The 15,864-nt window shown below is 62.7% G+C and overlaps 1 protein-coding gene across 4 annotated transcripts in view; it reads left to right on the top strand.

The window, feature by feature from the left end:
- Nucleotides 1-724: 724 nt before the first annotated feature.
- The window catches only part of HTRA3 (HtrA serine peptidase 3), a 37,671-nt gene continuing 22,531 nt past the window's right edge, over nucleotides 725-15,864 (top strand). For 3 of the 4 annotated variants that reach the window (XM_058546646.1, XM_058546647.1, XM_058546649.1), the window contains exons 1-2: nucleotides 726-1,305; nucleotides 14,122-14,221. In XM_058546646.1, the coding sequence (XP_058402629.1) occupies nucleotides 921-1,305; nucleotides 14,122-14,221 (485 nt within the window). In that variant the 5' untranslated portion in view covers nucleotides 726-920. Of the gene's footprint in view, nucleotides 1,306-14,121; nucleotides 14,222-15,864 lie in introns of all 4 variants that reach the window. The other variant, XM_058546650.1, reaches the window with a different exon arrangement.

Genomic DNA, 15,864 nt, shown 5'->3' with positions numbered 1-15,864 from the left:
CACTAAGTTTTCGTGGGCTCAACTCTAAGTGGTCATTTTAAAAGATGCCCCAGGAAAAGCAAAATGGGAACTGAAGGACCTAAGCTCAGGTCCTTCTGTGAATGTCTGGACTCGTGCGAGCAGGTTGTCATACTCTGAGACGCCCAGGCAGCAACGCAGAAAAACAGAGCGCATCGTCCAAGCTCTTAAGACTGAGGAGGGAAGTCGGGGCACAAGGCAGTTCCCGAAGGTTTGTCCCCAGTGGAGGTGGGGAGCCAGGAGGAGGTGACATGCATCCATACCCCTGATATGGATGTGCCGGTCCCTATGCTGAGGGCTCCCGCGCTGGAGAGTTGGGGACAGGCTGGGGAGGAGGAGCTGGGGAGATCCGGACTTGTCCATTTCTATGGGGAGAGGGGAGTAGTCAGATTCCTGGAATCCTGGACAGGGACATGGCTGGTGCGGGGACTCCAGGGTCACCCGAGGACTGCGCCCTGGTGGCTCCCTCTCTCCACGGCCCCCACCCCTCTGGGCCCCAGCATATCCATCGCCGGGTCTCCCAGAGGCAGGCGCAGCCCCGCGGCCGGGCGGGTCCAAGCCCAGAAAGCCGGGCGGGGTCCGTTTGGGGCCGGGGCGGGGCTGGCGGAGGGTCCGGGCCGCCCCTTCCAGCGAGGGCGGGCGGGGCCGCGCCTTTAAACGCGGCCGGGCCCGCCGCCCGCAGACCGTCGGCCCAGAGGGAGCGGGCGCCTCTCCCGTCCCCGTGCCCCGGGCATGCCCCTGCGGTCCCGGCGCCCGCCTGCCTGAGCCGCCGGCGCGTGTGGCCGCGCGCCCGCCCCCGTTCCCTCCGTCGGCCCCCGGCGCCCGGCCCCCGCGCCGCCTCGGCGTCCCCGCTGGCCCCCGGCCCGTCCCCCGCGCTGCCGCCCGCCGCCGGCCCGTCCGCCATGCGCGCGCGGGCGCTGCTCCTGGCCGCGCTGGCCGCGCTGGCGCTGGCCCGGGAGCCCCCGGCGGCGCCGTGCCCCGCGCGCTGCGACGTGTCGCGGTGCCCGAGCCCCCGCTGCCCTGGCGGCTACGTGCCCGACCTCTGCAACTGCTGCCTGGTGTGCGCCGCCAGCGAGGGCGAGCCCTGCGGCCAGCCCCTCGACTCGCCGTGCGGGGAGAGCCTGGAGTGCGTGCGCGGCGTGTGCCGGTGCCGCTGGGCGCACGCCGTGTGCGGCACGGACGGGCACACCTACGCCAACGTGTGCGCGCTGCAGGCGGCCAGCCGCCGCGCGCTGCAGCTCTCGGGGACGGCCGTGCGCCAGCTGCAGAAGGGCGCCTGCCCGTCGGGTAAGCGCTCGGGCCGCGGCATGGGGCAGTGGGGTGGGGGCGGAGAGTGACGCCTTCTCTTCGGGGAAACTGAGGCTCAGAGCTAGGGCGGACCCTCGAGGTCCGCACTCCCTGGGCACAGCTGGAAGACTCTTTAGAAATCATCTAACCAGTCCCCTGGTCTTCCAGGTGGGGAAACTGAGGCCCAGAGAGGTAAACTGCTGTCCCGCAGGCCGCAGAAGTAGTCAAAAGTGAACCCCGGGCTCTGCTGAGAGGGGTTCCTGAGAGAGGCCTGATCCCGCTCTGCGCTTCTCCGGCTTCTGGCCCCAGCAGACCCACCTGTCTTGTGTCTCATTTTCGCTGGTCTGCATATCCTGCAGGGTGCTGGGCGGGAAGCAACCTGGCCTTAAATCTCCAGTCTGGGTACCGTCTTGAGTGACATCCAGTGTTCCCTTTCTTTTTAACTTCACTTAAAAGGCATGTCTCCAGAGGGCTGTTGGGGAATGGCGAGCAAGCTGTGGGGTCCCTGGACTGCTGGGGGCTCCCTGGGGAGAGGCTGTTGGGGTAGCGAATTTCTCAGTCCCTCCAAACCCCAGAACAGCCTCCTCTCACCTGGACTTGGCGCTGGATTGCTTCTTGCCGCACTAACCTTGATGCATAGGTTAACCTTGTGCATCAAAGAAAATGCTAGAAAACCCTGCAGTACCCTTATTTGTTTGGGGCACCTCTTAGGAAGGCAGGTTCTGGCATTGGTTCAGCAAGTCCTCGTGGACACCCTGTGCTGGGCCCCGAGTCCACCGAGCTGAGTCAGGCCCGGTGTGTGCCCTCAGCCTCCAGCGCCAAGGAGAGATGCTAACCACCAGGGCAGGCTCTACGGCCTGGGGGCGCCACAGGGGACACGGTGCCTGGGGTGCTGGGAAGCCCTCAGGGACCAGGGGTGTCTAAGCTGACTCTTAAAGGATGGACAAGTCTTCCAAGTAGCAGGAAGAATAGGCTTTGTGGGAAGAGGCACTAGCGTGAGCCACCACGTGGAAGCTTTGCTGTGTGTGTGAGGCGTGCTGGGAGGGGCAGAGAGCCCAGAGCAGCTGGCGTGTGTGGGCATGCGGCTTGTGTGTGTGAGTGTGTGTGTGTGTGTGTGTGTGATACTCAAGGCTGGGCAGGTCGGCAGGCGTGGGATAACAGTGGCCATAAGCATCGTGCCAATGGCTTAGACTTCATCCTGTAGGCCAGGGCTTCCCAAATGGTGCCTGGTATTCTGAAATAAGTGTCCTTTGGCCCAAAAAAGTTGGGAAAGTGAACACTGTCCCTGCAGTGGGGGATTCATGCTACGCTTGAGGCTGTCAGAGGTCCTGAGAAAACTTGCAGTAAGAAAGCACACACGCACACAGTGATAAAACCCAGGGTTTCCTAAGAGAATTTCAATAGAAAGTTCCTCTTTCCTGGCAGAACACACATGACCTGCTCCCAGCACCCTGGGGTTCTGGGGAGCCCAATTTGGGAAGCATCGAGTGGCACTAGCTGTGATAATGTGGGAGAGCTGTTGAAGGGCTTTAAGGGAGGTGAGGGTGGCGAGGTCAGACTTTTGTGTAGATTGTGCCCAGGAGACCGGGGGCGAGAGCATGGTGCCCCTCGATGTCTCGGGGACCGGCATCATCATTCAGTGAGCGCCCTCTGCCCCCTGGGTGGTGGCCCGTCGGGTTTGGGGCTTGGTACTGGCAGGCCCAGCTCAGGCCGTGCTGACGGGTCTGAGAGGTGGAGGGCTCAGGGGGCTTGGCACCTGCCCTCTGAGCTTGCTTGTGTCCATGGGCCCGCCCCAGCCCCGACACCCCCATGTGGTGGACGCTATGTGAATAAGGCGCCAGGGCCCGGGGGCGGGCGGAGAGGTTGGAGGGGGTCCAGGCTTGAAACCTTCGCTCGTGACCGATCGAGTCCACGTCCGTGAAGCACCTTCTCTGTGTGTCCTTCTGGCCCTGGGCTGGGGACAAGGACGTTGCAACGGGAAGGACCCCGTCTGTGCCCTCGAGAAACCCAGACAGTGGGGGAGACACATGAGGGTGAGAGCTGGGGCACAGCCTGCTGACCACAGGCAGGTGCAGGGGCCGCTCCGCAGGCGGGAAGCAGCTGGGAGCGGGGAGGGCAGGGGCTGGGGGTCCCAGCGCTTCATACTGATGGTGTGGCCTTAGACGGGTACTTACCCCCGGTTTCCTCCTCTGTGGGCTGGAGTGACAGTGGCACCTTCCGGGGAGAATTGTTGCCAGGATGAATGAGCCAGGCATTGGGGCACAGGCCTCCCTGAGCCATCCCTAGACTGTTGATTGTTCCATGTGTTATTGTCACGACCACGGCTGCTGCCACCATTCTGTTGCATCTGCCAAGGTCGGGGCCGCCTCTGTGCTGAGCCTGGGAAGGTGAGTGGGAGCCCTCAGCAAAGGTGGGGAGGATGGAGAGGGCCGGGGTAAAGCAGAGGCAGATGGAACGGCCTCAGGCACAGGATCCCGAAAGCCCTGCCGCTGCTGCTGCCCGAGCCCAAGAGGCAGAGGGCACGTGGGGAGCTGGGCCTGGGGCCAGAGAAGGGGGAGGGGAGGCCTCGGGGCGGGAGGGAGGGCCAGACCGCTCCCGGGTCCTGTGAGCACCGTTCACACTGTGGTCTCATGCGGGTTGTGTGTGTGTCCTTGCTCTTGGGCCTTGTGCCACCATGGTCACCCCGGTGCACGGGGACCTCGGACATTGGCTTTCCATGGGGCCTCACGTGCAGAGCCCAGTCCTCGTGGAATGCCCGCCACGTCTCTCACCGGCGCTGTCCCCTGTGCCTCTGCGAATCTGGTCCTCACTCCGGCCCTCAGATGCACTCACTGTGCAGGGGAGGGTCAAGTGATTGGTCTGAGGTCCCGTGGCCGGGAAGTGACCGAGTCAGGCCTGGCCGGGGTCTGGCTGGCTTTGAAGGCCGTGCCCTTGCTGGCCCCAGGCTTCCTTCTGCAGCAGGGGCAGCAGGGTCCCGGAGGATGCGGTCAGTCCCGTCTGGCCCTCCAGCTCCATCGGGCTCTGCCTCCGAGAGCGACACTGACAGTGTCCCCCTCCCCCCTCCCTGGGCCCGGCCAGAGTCGCTGGGTGATGTCCACACGTAGAGGTGGGTGAGGCGCTACCGCCTCCGGGCATTTCCACACAGAAGTCCTGCCAGCTCTGCCCTCACCCATGCCAGCTGTGCTCCCCTCTCCCCCTGGTGGAGGGTCCATGTCTTCCCCTCTCCCTCAAGTCCCCCTCCCTCCCCTCCTCCTGCCTTCCACCCTGGAGGGTCTCCGTGGTCCCTTCTCACCCCCAGGTGAGCTGTCTAGTCCCTGCCTCCAGATACACCCCGGGGTCCTGTCTCCAGCCTGTGTCTCTCCCCTGAGCTGGAGTCCTGTGTCTCCACTGGCCATGGTGCCCAACAGGAGGACCAGCCCCAGGCAAGTCCTTGGCTCAACCTTGAAATGTCCCCCCAGCCAGCCATGGCTCCTACTGGCTCCGGCAACATGGTCTCCACTGACTTCCCCACGTCCCTCATCCTCCCTCTAGTCACCTCTCCATGCAGCAGCCAGGATAACCTTGATAAATCCATCCTGCCTGTCACTGGCAGGACCCCCTTGCAGCTCCCCCACACTTACCGTGACCCACAAGGCCCTGTGCCATCTGGTCCTCTCCCACCCCTGCAAGGCCATCTCATCCTCTGTGCTCCAGCCATGCTGGTCTCCTTCCCACCTCAGGGCCTTTGCACGTCCTGTGCCCGATCCCAGAATTTCTATTTTCTCACCATCACTTGGCCAAGTCCTCATCCTGCCTTGCCTAGATGATCCACCACCCCGAGCTGCCTTCCCTTACCGCCATGCCTACGTCCTCCCCTTCATTAGCCTCATGAGTGTCCTCACCCCGCCTGGTGACTCCATGCCTTGTCTCCATCTTCACCAGGCTCTGAGCCCCACAGGGTGGCGCCCCGGTCCAGGGCCTGGCGCACAGTCGGTGCTGTGGAACGAATGGATGGCCTATGTGATGTGTGAATCTCCTATAACCCTCTCCACCCTCCTCACGTACCCCCAGTGACAGGGGCTCACCGCCTCCCCAGGGAGCCTTGCGAAGTCTCACCTCCATGTTGGGGAGAGCTCCTGCAGTGTGAACACAGACCTGTCTGTGGGATGGGAGAACGGAGGCAGTGTGTTCCGAGGGTCTGCGTGGAGGAGAGCCCTGGAGTCCTCGCAGCCTCTCCTCCTACAGCTGCAGGCAGATGGGCCTTGGAAGGAGCAGCTAGTTCCCAGTTTAGAGCCGGGGCAGTCGACGGCCGTCGTTTAATAGTCAGCTTTTGTTGTGCAACCCAAGCAGCTTCCAACGCGCCTCTCAGTTTAATTTACTTAAGAGCTTTGGTTGGTTTTTGATTTTTAATCCTCTTAGCAGCTTCCTGGGGCTGCGCACGTCTTGGAATTCAGCATTCGTGACTAGTCAGCAAGATGACCCCTCCCCTGCTTGTCTGCCCCCCGCCCCCAGCGGAGCTGCAGCACCCGGTGGTCCCGAGGACTTGAGCTGCTCAGCGCCATGGCGGCTGGGAGCCGGCAGTCCAGCCAGAGAGGAGCTTGAGGCCCGGGGCCCCATGCAGCTGGCCTTTCCCGCCAGGGCTGGGCACGGGGAGCACCCTCACCCTCTGCACCCCACCTTCTGTCCTAGGGTTGCAGCTGGGATCCCACAGCTCCGCCTCAGGGTCTGCCAGCCCAGGCTTCTCCCCTTCCCCTGCGCCTCCACACGGAGGCCCGAGGGCGCGTTATGAGAGACTCAGCCTGCCCTGCTGAAAGCCTGGCCACGGCTTCCTCTGCCTTGATCACACGTAGGCTTTGGATGCGGCCTGCAGGCTCAGTGCAGTCCAGCCTTTGCTTCGTGCGCACCCTCACCACCACCAGCAGAGCCCCGTGAAATCCCCGATCCCATGTTGTAAGGGACGGATGACGATGTGTGGAACCCAGGCAAGGAAGAAACCACTCCAGGTTGGGGAGAGGGATAGATCAGCAAGGGCTTCCTGGAGGAGGAGGAGGTGGTATCTAAACAGCCGTGGAGGGGTGGGCACAAAGGGAGCCCGTGCAGAGGAGGATGGCGGGAAATGCTGAGGATGGGCTGGTGCCAGATGGAGGAGCCGTGAGGGTGACCCATCTTCAGGAGGTGAGGGCCCCTGAAGACGTATGGGTAAGCGGAGTGCAGAGTGGGTGGGGGCCCAGCTAGTGGGAGGCCAGTGCCCCAGGCAGGGAGAGCTCATTAGACCTGAGCTGGGGGGATGGCTGAGGGGGGCAGGCTCCAGAGGCGTTAGGATCTCAGGACTGAGGGGGTGGAGGGTCCTGGGGGGAGTGTCAGGGCGGATGGATGGCGGGACCTCTCCTGGAGGCAGGGCACCCAGAGGAGCAGGTTTGGAGAGGCAGGGTGACGAGTTCAGATTAGGTACCAGCAGGGGATCTGCGGGGACAGTGTGCAGTGGGGGAGCAGGGTTCTATGGTAAGAGCCTGGCTGATGAGTGGCCCCATCCGCGTGTCGGCGTGTCTCTGCGTCATTGGGAGTGCGTGGGCTGGGTCTGGGACAGGGCAGCAGGCTCGTCACCTCTCCAGCAGGGTCCATGGAGCCCCAGCCCCGCCCAGCCCAAATCCAGGTCCCGTCCTTGGCTTCACCCCGCCGCGTGGGGGTGAACACAGCTGCCCCGATGTGGTGAGACTGTCTGTGATGAGTGCCTTGAGTGTCTGTGATGAGCCTGGGCCTGAGCGTGCTGGGGTCGGCCCGCTGGCTTCGTCCGCCTGGCCTGACGTGCAGCCCTCAGCCGTCCACCAGCTCACCCGGCGGCCGGGAGCTCTGGGAAAGTGAGGCCGGGCCGGGCCCCGTGTGGCCTCGCTGAGGCCTGGGGTTCAGGCAGACTGGACGAGAGCGGGCGGGCGGCTGGCTGGGAGAGCCGACGTGTCCTGCCAGAGGGTCTGAAGGCCGCTGCCTCCCGAAGCTGCTCCCAGAGAGAGAAGCCACCAGGGTGAGCAGGGTCAAGGCGAGACCTGGGCTTGTGCTCTGGGCTCATGGAACCTTGAACACACACCGTTTTAGTGTTTTTGTCATGGCCCTTTATAAGAAAAGGCTCAGCTAGGGCAGTGAGCTGCCCCAGGTCACTCAGGTGGGGAGGGACAGCACTTCCCTGAGCCGGAGTCCCCCTGATTTTCCCTCTGGTGCTCTGCCTGCTGGACTGGCCTCCAGCGCCTTGAGGAAGCAGCCTCCCTGCTTGGTTTTGTTAAGGATGTTGAACAGGCAGGTAAGAAAGAGAATGAAGTCACAGACCCCTTGTCCTCGGAGCGCAAAGACGTATATGTGAACACCCCAAACTAAGCGCCAGGTCTAGTGCAGGGGAGCAGGTGGCCCTTTGAAGTTGTGCAGTGCACAGCGTGCCCAACTGTATGTTCTAGCCCCTCTAGTACCTAACAGGCAGAGCCAGGACTGAGACCCAGTTCTGTTCTCCACATCCGGCTGCTCAGGAGTGAGTCCCAGCTCCACCACTTCCCATGGCGAGGCCCTGCATGTCTCCTAAGCTCTCAGTGTGTCAGTTTCCCTGTCTGTGTAATGGGGTTAACTGCGGTACCCTCCTCACTGGGTCATCAGACAGTCAACAAGGTAATGAACTAAAAGTGCTGTGCACAGCGAGGGGGCTAACAAAGCTGAATGTTGACAGGAGGAGTGGGTGAGAGGAAGGAGAGGCGGTCGAGGGGGGAAGGAGCCAGAAGGCAGTGTCTGCAGAGGGGCTGCCACGTGTCCAGGGGAGTTCCACGGGCCTTGTCTAGTCCCCACACAACAGCAGAGGAGCCTGAGCCCAGAGGAGTCAACTGATGGCCAGTCAAGGCAGCGAGGGCTTCCTGTAGGAGGCGGCCAGGGGCTGACCCGTGGCCTCCGTGGCTGGGGCGGCCCGGCCTGCGGCCCGCAGTCCTGCCTCGCTGCAGGACCCCTTTGATAAAGCACAAACAAGCTGGTAGCAGGGCCTCCTGCTCCACGGGGTGGGCTGCAGCCCCAGTGGAGTGTTGCAGCCCGAGGAGCCAGGCTGGCCCCCAGCTGAGGACTGGCCCAGGCTGGGCTCTCCTGGGCCCCGGACAGCCGGTCACCCTGGCCGAGGACCAGCACGGACTGGGGTAAGGGCCTGGGGTTGGGGGTCAAGGGCCCTGTCTGGGGGCCTTGGCTGGTCTCGTGACCTCTCTTAGCCTTTTTCCTCGTCTGTGACGTGGGCTAAGGGCTCCTGCCTGCAGAGTTGCTGTGAGAGTTCAGCGAAACCACCAGTGCCAGAGCGCAGCCCTGGCCGCTGCTGGAGGGGCCCATGGCGGAGGGGCAGCGCTGTTACTCTCGGCCTGGGCTGCAGCCCTGTCCAGGGTCAGGAGCCTGGGGCCCGAGGGTTGCAGGCAGCAGCACTGCCCCCCTGGGAGCCGCACTGGGGCCTGAAGCCGCTGTCCGTGGCTGGGCAGACAGTTCACTTGAGGACAGGCAGGTTCTCAAGAGGGAGAGAAACACAGGGAGCCATCCTGGGAACTAATTAGACCAGAGCCGCCCCCTGGGGCTTCACAGCCTGCCCCAGAGCCTGCCCCTGGGGTAGGGGAGGGCTGGAGGCCACCCAGGCAGCCCCGGGACTGCTCATCGGTCCCTGTGGGACCTTCACGCGCTTGCTCGCTCATTCGCTCATTCTCCCGATGCTCCCCGCTCGCTGCTGTGGGTCAGGGGCACCCAGGCCACCGGGACAGTCCAGAGGGACAGGCCTTGGGGGGTTACGAGGTGCCGTGGGGAGAGGGGAGGTCCAGAGGGGAGAGATCGGTCACCGAGCCTGTTGAGTCCGGGCAGCTCCCCAGAGGAGGTGTGTTGTCTGGGGCCTTGGGGGAGGGAAGGGGCATTCCTGGCAGAGGGACTTGACCATGCAAAGGCAGGTGACACTTAGGTGTGTGTGCTTAGGGAAGCGGGCCGGGGGCACCTAGGGGAGAGTGGCCGTAGATGAGGCTGCAGGTGTCAGTGGGACCTGGACGCCCAGGTCCTTGAATCCCCTGCTGAGAAGTCAGGCGGGTTGTGCTCTGTGCGGCTGTGCAGTCTGCAGGCTGCAGTCAGCATCGTGGACAGGTGGGCGCAGCCTGGGACCTCGTGGTCACCCACTGGTGGCCCCTCCATCTCCAGCTCATAGCTAACCTCTGGGTGACAGGGGGTCTTCTGATTGCAGGGGGCAGTAGAAGGGGCAGTGACCTCGGAGTTGGAGGCATAGAACGGGGTCTCAGTCCTGGCCCTGCCCACTGTGTGCTGGAGGGGTAATGCACAGGGCATTTGTACAACTGCAGGGGAAGCCAGCCGCGCCATGATCTTTTTTAATGATGGTCCTGGACTTGTGCAGTACACCACCTGTGCAGCAGTACAGAGTGGCTCCGTGGGGTGTCCAGGCCAGTCGCTTTCCCACCCTGGACCTGAGTTTCCCCCTCTGTCCCGTGGCAGTCCTGGCTGTCCAGAGCCAGCACATAGTCCTCCTGCAGGGCTGCCACTGTCCCTCAGCCGTCCTGGAAGCCCTGCCGGGCCGCAGCATGTGGGCGGTGGGGCCCCGAGCCCACTCCTTCCCTGCTGGCCCTTCTCCAGCCTCCGTCCTGGCTGTGCCCCTTCCTCTCCCTGGAGGCCCCGCTGGACACCTGGCCTCCGTTGCTTTGCTCTGTGTCAAGTTCCTCCGACTATAACTTCCAAGGCCTGTGGATTTCAGTTTATTTTTGAAAAAAAAAAAAAAAGCTAACAGCTGAATCTGGTCGAGGCTGACTGTTGACTTCAGAGCTTTGGCTCGAGGACGAGGTGGGGGTGGGGTTGTCAAAACCCCCAAATAAACAGAGTCTGCTTCCCAGCCCGGCCCGAGGTTTTCATGTGGAGAGAGGCGGTGAGAACCCGTCCTCCCTTCCCCCTGATTCAGGGGTGATTCATCCGTGTGGGGAGGAGGACCAGGAAGAGGCCTGCCCCCCGCCTCCCCGCCATCCACCATGGCGGCTTAAAGGGACAGGGCCTGCAGGGCCCATGTCACCAGCGGCCCACCCTGGGGGGCCCCAGGCACCCGGGTCAGTGAGGGCCCAGGGTCTGACATCCATGGGACCTGGGGCCAGTGCCAGGCCTGCTCCCCCGACAGCAGTCTTCACCTCCAACCTCAGTTTCCTGGGACATAATATGGGCCAGTGTTGCCACTGAGGCCACTCTTGTGAGCCTGTTCCTCATGAGACTTGTTAATAGGCTGAACAGTGTTCTCTGTGGTGGTGTTTGTAGACCTACTGTGTGCTGGGTCAGAGAGGATCCTTGTTCCCTCTCCCTCCCTCCCTTTCCATCCTCTTCCCTCCCTCTGCTTCTCCCTCTCTCCCTCTCCCTCTTCCTCCCTCTGTCCCTCCCTCCCAGAGGCTGCCGTGGGCCTCCCCTGGGCTGTAACTGCCAGCTGTGGGAGGAACCAGGCGTGCCTGTCCCAAAGGAGCTGGTGCCAGGGTGGGAGGTGAGCCCCGCGGGCTCCTCCTTGAAGTTCCTGAGCCGCTAGGGCCCTACCCGCCGGCAGGGCAGTGGGCACACACCACAGCGCACCCCACAGCCCCTCCACCAGGAGCCTTCCTCTCTCCCTTCTTTATTTTTGCAGGTATATCTGCATATATTTGCCTATGGTAGAAAATTTGCAAAGTCCATGGAAGACAGAATCACACACAACTCCAGCCCTGCCCTTGAATAACCGCCACGGAATATTCTGGTGGGTTTCCCACCAGTCTTTCCCTTATGGATGTTTTACAGAGGGTTTCTTTGTAATCATCACATATGAGGGTTTTTTTTAATCATCACACATCGATTTTTAAACATCAAGCGTCGCCTATTTTAAGTGATGTCTGGAGAGACCACACTAGAGAGAGGAGCGTTGGCGCAGAGGCCGCCGCGCCGTCCGGGTGGGTCTCAGGGCTGCCCAGTCGGAGCCTCGGCAGCCGCGTAGCTCGGGGGCTCGAGGAGCTGGGCGTCTGCAGGACCGGGACCAGGTGGACAGACGTGCCCGGAGTCTTCCAGCCCCGGAGTTAGACCTCTGAGGTCCCGCTCAAGCCTGTTCTGATCAGACATGTCTCCCTCCTCTTGTTCTGTTCCCGCGGGGCCCAGTGTGGAGTGTGCCAAAAGTCCATCTACAGCTGCCTCCGCGCTGCTGTCTCTGCACACGCGGTTCCAGGCCTGGATCGGGGACCACTGGCTCCCCTCTGTCCCATCTCTGGTCACACTGTGCTGTGCCTGGCTGGTCACTGGCCTGTCCTCAGCACAGGGTGTGCACACAGAAGGCACTCAGCACGCGTGGCCCAAATACACTCCACCGAGAGCGAGTGCTGTGGGCCAGGGAGCCCGGGGAGGGAGAGGCTTGTTCTGACTGGGAGAAGCCTGCCGGGGGACTGCCTGGAGGAGGTGGGATTTGAGTTGTGCCCGGGACAGCTGGGAGAAGCCTGCCGGGGGCTGCCTGGAGGAGGTGGGATTTGAGCTGTGCCCCGGACAGCTGGAGCGTCTTGTTGGGGAGGGGTGGGGAGAGGTCTGTGGGTGGAGGCAGAGTGGTGGCTGACAAGCAGAGATGACAAGTTTACAGGGGGAGGGGTGACACCAGGCCTCATCCGCCCACCCAGGACTGCGCCCCCAGCACCGCACGGTGGGCACTCGGGTGGGGCAGATCCAGGCTTGGTGCCCGTGGGAGAGCTGCAGACCTGCCCACTCCCCTGCCGTGGAAGGAGAAGGGCCTGGGTTTGGGATCCCCCGGGGTCCAGGCTGTGGGGCTTGCCGGGAGGGCGAGCCTCCGGTCCGGGACCAGAACCTGGGTGGGGCAGCAGCATGGGTGGTGCTTTCCTTCCCCATGGCCGGGAGGCCCGAGCACGAATGTGAGTCCCTGGGCCTGGGAGCCGGGACAGAGCGGGGCTCAGCCCCCACAGGCAACAGCAGCCTCACTCCAGAGCTCCCAGGAGGATGAGCCACCCCGCATGGGAACAACCGTGCAGAGCACCTGCCATGGCTGGGGGTGGAAGCCTGGCCCAGCGTGGGCCTGCTCCTGACTGTGACCTCTGAACCCTAGACCCTGCCCCGCCAGGGGCTCTGCCTCTGGGACGGACCCGGCAGGGTGGGCCTGGCCGCCCGCAGTTTGATCAGCGAGGAGCGGCGCAGGGGCCAGCAGTGGCCGGTCTCCCAGCCGGGCTCTGGCCAGCCCGGACAGGCGGCCTTTGATTCCTGCTGACCACAGCGGGCTGGGCCGTGCGTGGCCGGGCGGGGCTGGCTGAGAGGCGGTCATCGCAGGACGGTGGGGTGGGCCCTCCTCGCCACCCTGACCCCCGTGGAGCTGGCGGCAAGCTCGCCTCTGGGCCCGCGTCCCAGCTCAGGCTGCGTGGACAGTCGGGGCTTTGGGGGGCCACAGGAGGAGGTGAGGGCCCCTAAGGAAGCCCTGTGGCCAGCATTCAGAGCCCGTTTCCCCTCAACTAGCTGTGTGTCTTCAGGCAAGGGAATGCGTCTCACTGAGCCTCAGTTTCCCCACCTTAAAGTGGAGACCGTGACCCTGCCCTGGCTGTGGGCGGGGCTACACGCGCCCGCACGTGTGTGCGGGGCACAGACTTCGGGCCTGTGCCTGCTCCCAGGGCTGCACTCAACGTGGGGCCTCCCCTCCCTTCAGACAATCTGGAAAACCAGATTTTCTCTAATCTTGGTGCTCGGTCACTTCCCAGAGACCATCAAGAGAAGTAGTGGCTGCAAAACTGGACTCCCCAGGCCGGGCCCTCTTTGCTCAGCACGGTTGGGGTGGCAGGGTGGGTAGTGGGCTCCCCCTGGGCGGGGAGCTTCACAGTGTGCAAGTCACATTCACCCCTAGTTCCCACAGGCTGGGGTGGGGTAGGGGAGGGGGATCTTCAGTCTCATTTTTCCGATGAGAGGCTCAGAGAGGGTAAGTGATTTGCCTGAAGCCACACAGCTGGAGAACAGCAGCCCTGCGTGGGTGACCCTCATTCCAATGCTGAGTCCAGGCCCCAGGAGCCACTTACAAGCAGCGCAGGGCAGCGTGGGTTCCAGATAGCACCAGTCTCTGGCGGGGACCTGGGGGACCTCAGCACATGCCTGAGCAGGGAGACCAAAGGGCTGTGGGCCTCGTGCCACCCACACGCCTCAAGCCTGTGGTCCCGGCAGGCGGCAGCCCCCGCTGCTGACGGCAGCAGAAATCTGAGGCAGTGAAGGTTCCAGGGAGGTTCACAAACCGCCTGGCAAGTCGGACTGGGGCTTGGCCAAGTTAGACGCAAATAGGGGCCCTGGTAACTCAGACATTGGCAGCCCAGTGAGGCCCAGGATTGGGCCACACTGTGGTCAGGCGAGGGCAGCTCAGAAGGGATGACCTGGGAGCTTCTGCTGTACCCTTGTCCAGTCACTGCACTAGCCCAAGGGCTGGAGGGACGGTCCAGAGTCGGCAAGGCGGGGGGATGGTTTTCTGTGCCAGGGCATTGCTGTTTATGAGACCAAGGGCAAGGGCCCAGGGGCACCAGCTCAGATTCAGCCCGAACATTACGTCACTGCTGTGCAGCCCCAAGGCAAGCGTCCTAACCTCTCTGAGCCTCCTGGCCAGACTGGTGATGTCAGGAAGCTCAGCATTAACTATTCTTGGGGTGAGAGAGCCAGCCCCCTTTCCAAATGTCTGGATGTCACTGCACTGCAAGGTGCTGGATGTCCCCAGGGGGCTCTGCACCCTGTGGGGGTCTCCGGTGGAGCTCCCACCTCTCTCACCCCAGGTGGGGCTTCTGGGTGGTGTCTGGGTCTCCCTAATGCGCCTGGTTCTTCCTGCCAGCGTAGGTCTCCACCAGCTGACCAGCCCGCGCTACAAGTTCAACTTTATCGCCGACGTGGTGGAGAAGATCGCGCCGGCCGTGGTCCACATAGAGCTCTTCCTGAGGTGCGTGAGGCCCCCCGCCCCTCCGAGGCGTCTCCTCTGTCTGCTGGGGCTTAAACTAGACTCGGTCTGGCACTGGGGAGCAGTCGAAGCCAGAATGGGCTTGGGGTCAGGCGGAGCTCATGCAGAGCCCCGTGCCCTGTGCCCTGCGGAAGGACGCTCCCCTCTGACCTGGATCTCCTCACCTCGGGAGGGGACAGGCGGCCTTGCGCCTCACAAAGCTGTGGGCACTAAGCAGGTGCAAGGCGGTTGGCAGCTGTGGGTGTCCATTCGTTTATTCATTCATTTGTTCAACCAGTTTCCTCGAGCACCTGCCATGTGGTTGTGTTCCGGAGGGGCCATGGAGTAAAGCACAGATAACAAGTAACCAAAGTATGAAAGAGGGTGGAAGGTGCTAAGAAAAGCACAGTCGTGCAGCAAGGTGGGGCCATCAGAACGCTGCGGGTGGGGTGCCCTGCGAAACTGGGGTTCAGGGAGGCCTCACTCATCTCAGCTTGGAGCAAACACCGGGGGAGTTAGCCCAGAGGACGTGTTGGGCGCGACGGCCCGGTTTGCACCAAGGTCCCGAAGTGCTTGTTCCAGGAGGGCAATACGGCCAGTGTGGCCAGAGCGGGGGGGGGGGGGGGGGGGGCGCGGGGTGGCCGCCTCTCCAGCCTCAGTGTCCTCATCCGGACCCTTCTGGGCTCTTGTGACACCCCAAGAGGGACTGGCTCGCTGTGGAGGGTCTGTCCCTGCATTTTCCCTTCTGCTCCTGCTGTTTCTATGGCCTGGGCACCCTCTTCCCACCCCCTTGTCCAGACGGGAGCTCCTCAGTTGGATGAGACTTAGGTATCCCAAAGCTCCATCTCCCAGAAAGACGAGGACGCCAGCTCAGAGCGGGGCGGGGATGGCCAGGCTCACATGTTGGTGAGCAGCGGTCGGGACCGCTTCCTGCCATCAGAGCTCTCCTGCATGTCTCTGATCTCTCTCAGCCTCGCTCACGTGCTCACCGTGTCCCCGGCCCTCCCCTGTTAGCCAGCTGGGACAGATGGCCCCTGATGACACAGGACAAGAAGATGAATGAGGAGGTTCTTGGTTTCCCACCAGACAGTGGCCTCTTCCGGCCATAGACTGCGTCCAAATCATCCTGGAATCCCCAGAGCCCAGGATCTGCTCCAGAGTGGTGGCTCAGTGAGTGAGTGGGTGTGAGAATGGATGAGTATGTGAATGAATGAGTGAGTGGGTGTGATAATGGATGAGTATGTGAATGAATGAGTGGGTGGGTGTGAGAATGGATGAGTATATGAATGAATGAGCGAATGAATGCATGTGTGAAGGAACCCATGAATGAGTGAATTGACAATAAAATGAATGAATGAGTGGGTAAATGAATGAATGAGTGACGGAATGAATCACAAGAGAAGCAGTGTGTAGTGCAAACTGCCTCCTTGTGGAGCCAGGGGCGCAGGCCCCTTCCTCTGTCCCTGGCAGGGTCTGCCCTGGTTCCCCCCACACACTCACATGCACCCCCACGCACACCCACCTCCCCCTCCTCCCCAGTGTCACAGGGCCTGTGAGCTGGTTCTGGAAGCCCTGTCCTCTGAACTCTGCTGCCCTGCAGACTGCTGGCTCACGTGGAATCCTGGGGTCTCTTCCCAAGTTAACTT

This window comes from Diceros bicornis, chromosome 8, assembly GCF_020826845.1.
Source record: "Diceros bicornis minor isolate mBicDic1 chromosome 8, mDicBic1.mat.cur, whole genome shotgun sequence".
Lineage (NCBI taxonomy): Eukaryota > Metazoa > Chordata > Mammalia > Perissodactyla > Rhinocerotidae > Diceros > Diceros bicornis.
The sequence above is the reverse complement of the archived record's forward strand: the minus strand, read 5'-3'. Positions and strand labels throughout refer to the sequence as shown.